Source organism: Triplophysa rosa, unplaced genomic scaffold (assembly GCF_024868665.1).
Source record: "Triplophysa rosa unplaced genomic scaffold, Trosa_1v2 scaffold447, whole genome shotgun sequence".
Classification (NCBI taxonomy): Eukaryota; Metazoa; Chordata; class Actinopteri; order Cypriniformes; family Nemacheilidae; genus Triplophysa; species Triplophysa rosa.
This window is the reverse complement of record NW_026634450.1, coordinates 11,902-16,231: the sequence shown is the minus strand read 5'-3', so window position 1 is coordinate 16,231 and position 4,330 is coordinate 11,902. Positions and strand designations below refer to the sequence as shown.

General features: G+C 41.8%; 1 protein-coding gene across 1 annotated transcript in view; it reads left to right on the top strand.

Annotated features, from left to right (window-relative positions):
- The first annotated feature begins 1,194 nt into the window (after positions 1-1,194).
- The window catches only part of LOC130550846 (germ cell-specific gene 1-like protein), a 6,572-nt gene continuing 3,436 nt past the window's right edge, over positions 1,195-4,330 (top strand). Inside the window, exons 1-3 of the mRNA XM_057328355.1 lie at positions 1,195-2,485; positions 3,212-3,259; positions 3,344-3,523. Coding sequence (XP_057184338.1) covers positions 2,194-2,485; positions 3,212-3,259; positions 3,344-3,523 — 520 coding nt within the window. The 5' untranslated portion in view covers positions 1,195-2,193. The remainder of the gene's footprint in view (positions 2,486-3,211; positions 3,260-3,343; positions 3,524-4,330) is intronic.

Genomic DNA, 4,330 nt, shown 5'->3' with positions numbered 1-4,330 from the left:
TCACACCATTTCTTACCTTCTTCTAGTCTAAAGAAGCTTTTAGCACTACAACAGAGCGCTTCTGCAGATGGAACAACAGTGTTTGTTTTTAAGAGTGTTTGTATTCTCTACCCTGAAGGTGTGTTATTTGCCAAAATGTGCAGTATTATACAAGCAGAGAACACTGTGTTGAATACCGTATCCCATGATGCAATGTGCTCATCTGGACTTGAGAAAGGTCTTGGTCTTTTCTTGATTCTTTATTACTTTCGAGTAAGTTTATGCCACTCCAGAATTACAGACGTAGCTCATCCCAAAAAAAATCATTTATTCTCTCTCATGGGTTTGTACACCTGTATGCGAGTCTTTCTTCAGTGGAACACAAGGAGATATTTTGAGAAATGTCTCATTGGTTTTGTGTTCATGCAATGGAGTTCAGTGTTGTTTGATCAGCAGCATTCTTCCAAATATCTTCTTTTGTTTTCCGAAGAAGAAAGGTTTTTTCACCATGAAATGAAGAGTCATTGTAGTGTTGGGAATGTTTTACAGGATTGTGTTTGTTGAGGATGTGTTCATATTAGGGTTGTGATGCTGGAGGTTTATGTTCACAAAACATGATTTCAAGTGACTCGATGGGTTAATGGTGAATAATATGTGAAGATCTTGTGGGCTTGTGCACCAAATACGTGACGTTTATCTAAAAAATGCTCACACTTCATTATAGGGGGTAATTCCCGCTATTAACAAACCATTAACTACGACTTTTTTACAACATGGTCATGCAGAATATGTGCTTTAGAAGTACTAATGAACAGCTAATATGCCAATCATAGACATGCTAATAACAACTATAGTGAGGATTGCCCCCTATACTGAAGTGTTTCCAAAAAATAGCATGTCTTGCTTAGGACCGTGTGTGTGTGTGTGTGTGTGTGTGTGTGTGTGTGTGTGTGTGTGTGTGTGTGCGCGTGCGTGCGTGTGTAGGCCTGAGTGTTTCAGTGTACACAAAGGTCATATTTTCCTCATTGTCATTGCAAACCCTACTGGTGTTTTTCTATTGACTACAGAATGAGTTAAAGATCGTGTGAGCAATCTTCATTCTTTAAAGTAAATGTGCTACAAAAGGTTCCTCACACTATTTCTTACCTTCTAAAGGGGCTGAAAACACCACTGCGCAGGCACAGTGTCTGCCACAAGTCCAGCATTTTTCAACTTTGGGCGCCCGGTCGTTTGACAACAACGTTTTTCAACATTTGATAAACACGCCTCTGTGGACACAGCCCCTTACAGTCTAGAGAAGCTTTTAACACTACAAAGAATCCTTCGAGAAACAGAGCGCTTAATTCTGCCGACAGAACCGTTCAGACAACAGTGATTGTTCTAACATTTTCTTTTTTAAGAGTGAAGAGACGCTTCAAATCTGAAGATTCCCAGATAAAAATGACTGATTTGATTGATACTTTTATGGTTGATTTTACTGTGTGAAATGTTCTACAGAGTAAAGCAAGTCTGGAAAGGTGTGTGTGAGTGATATGGGTGTGTGTTTTTGTGAACTGAGATGAGGATGTGTTGTATGAGGTGCGGTGCATCTGATAAGAGTTTTCTGGTGAAGCGACTGCAGTCTGTAACGTCTGTCTGGGCCATTAAACCGCAGGCTACTCTTCTTTACATGCGTTCAAAACCAACCCTGAGAGCTCAACTTACAAATCATACCCTTGTGAATCACAACACAGTGACTTCAACGCTTAAGGGTTTTTCGACTTTCTCATTTTGATTCATTTTTAACAAAGAACGTTACAGATTGCATCTTTAACCCGTTTCGTTTCACTTTAGTACAAAACCAACGACGGTAAAGGCGACGGTTTCCACACACATCTCTATCTTCTCATTTTGAGTTGAGTTGTGTGAAGAGTTTCTTGTGTTGGTGCTGTAATACCGTCTGAATGATGTGTGTCAGTGTCTGAGAGGATGATGATGATGATGACGACGGAGGATCATTGAATCAGTTTGTGTTAGTGAACAGATTGACAGATTAGAGCTCAGGTTAATCCTGTGCGTGTCAGATTGAAATACTGATGCGAGACTCGCACTTCTAACTGAAGTAGAAACCCGTCGCTCGAGAGATTTTCAGGTGAAGCAGATGCTCATGTGTAACAGGTCAATGTCTTCAGGTGTTTCAGGTACCTTGACTTCACGTCCTCTTTACATTACAGCATGTCTCTTCTGTCGCATCTGCGTTCTCCGGCTTTGTCCTTCGTTCAGACGCTGTTGTCGCTGCTGTTGTCGTTGTTTTCGCTGTCGTCGTCTCATTGGTTCGTGGGCAGTCAGAAAGTCCCGAAGCCCTTGTGTTCCCCGACCCGACGGCTCAGGTGCACTCCGGTCCCCGGCATGACGGACAGCTCGGCCCAGTTCTCCTGGGAAACGGGAGACGACCGCTTTATCTTCCCGACGTTCCACACGGGGCTGTGGACCACCTGTGAGGAGAACATCTACACCGATGCCTGGGGTGAGAAGCCAAACGGGCAGAAAAATCTTTCTGATAAACTGGGAGGAAATTTGGTGTTGAGATATTTGGGTATCAGTTAACCAATTTCAACTTTATTTGACAAGTTATATGAAGACTATACAGTAAGTCAAATTCATGGGTCAGGTTATGTTCTCTCTTTTTTCTCGGTTAATGAATTGCACTCAGAATCGGTGATTGCAGAGAGATAGAAAGAGATTGGGGAACACAAATGAAAGCAGTTAAACGGGTGCATTATTTACAATATTATCTCTTGTGTTGCAGACAGTGAGACACAATATTTCCAATCTCAGTTATTAAGGTCATGCTTATTGTCAATACAGATATACTGTGACAGTGCGAGAGATCTCTTCTCTTCTCTTAAGAGGATTATTTCACATGTGGAATGAAACGGCAGGACTGTAGACGTTCAGTCGAGCCCACATTGAAAACCATTGAAGCCGTAACTTCCTTCACTTGTTACATTCATTCCGTCCAGTGTTACAATGACACACAACCGTTACATTCATTCATTCATTTAGTGATTGACGCTGTGATGGAGAAGAAGAGAAGATGACTTCTCACTCTGCTTCTTGACACATTTACTCATATGGCAGATCCAAAGCGACTCACATTGCATTGTGTTAAACATTTGTTTCTGTGACCTTGGCATTGCTAGTGACCACAGGAAAGCACACAACTCTCCACGGATGTGTTTGTTTGTTTCAGAGGAGAAGTGCCGCAGTTTCATGGCCCTGACGCCTGCGTCTGAAAAAGGCAATGAATGACACGCACACAACATCACACCACACGCATGCACCGTCCTCTGTGTCTGAAGCACATGTGTGTGTGTGTTTGCAGGAATCCTGTGGCTGTGTGTTGGGATGGAGTTGTTGTACATTGTTCTGTTGTCTGTCAGTTCGGTTCTGTTGTTGCTGCAGTTGAGTTTGTCGCTCTGGTGTCCACTGCAGCAGAGCTGGGGTCACTTACTGAACGCATTCGCTGCTGTCTGCACGGTTCTCGGAGGTACGACACACACATGCAATCCATGATATGACTTCAGATTCTCTTTCACCTGTTAATATATTTCAAGTATCTCTATGAGCCCCGCCAAGCAGTTGCTTACATTACAGTTTACATTACATTACATTAACAGCTAATGGGCGTTATTAGGCATTGTTGACAGGTTTTTTGACAAATGAAATATAAATATGTCTTCTAATAACATATATGACATTATATTGACAAACGATTAAACCAAATTGCCTGTTCGTGACGTTTGAACGTCGTTTCTTACCTTAAAACCGAAACTAAATGGCTTTTCCTCACTGAAGGTCTGCATTCAGTAAAAATGAGCTAATAAAATATTTCATATTCACATTTCATGTCCAGTTTTTTTCTCATGTTGCAAGTAGGCGTGTAATAAGCGGGATAAAGCACAAGCAGCCGGCTGTTATCGTGAAATAAACCCCTTCAGTGAGACACAAAACCCTCTGACGGGGATTATTTCTGCCATAACAACCGGCTGCCTGTACATTAGCCCTTACTTGTGCTTCATGGGTTTTATTGCTTTTATAAAACATTTATTTCATACGCATGGCGAGGCCAAGAAACACAGATGCAACAACAGTGGCACACTGATACTTAGGCTATGTTACAAATCAGGTACTTTTTAACGGCTTAGAACGCGGCTCAACCAATCAGAATCAAGGACCAGAACTGACCGTTTTATAAATATGTGAATGTGTTGGTATTTGTTTGCTTTTTCCCTAACTTCTGCATAGGTGTTCACATATTTTAAAAAGCACTTTATAAATGAAACTCTCCCTCTCCCTCTCCCTCTCCCTC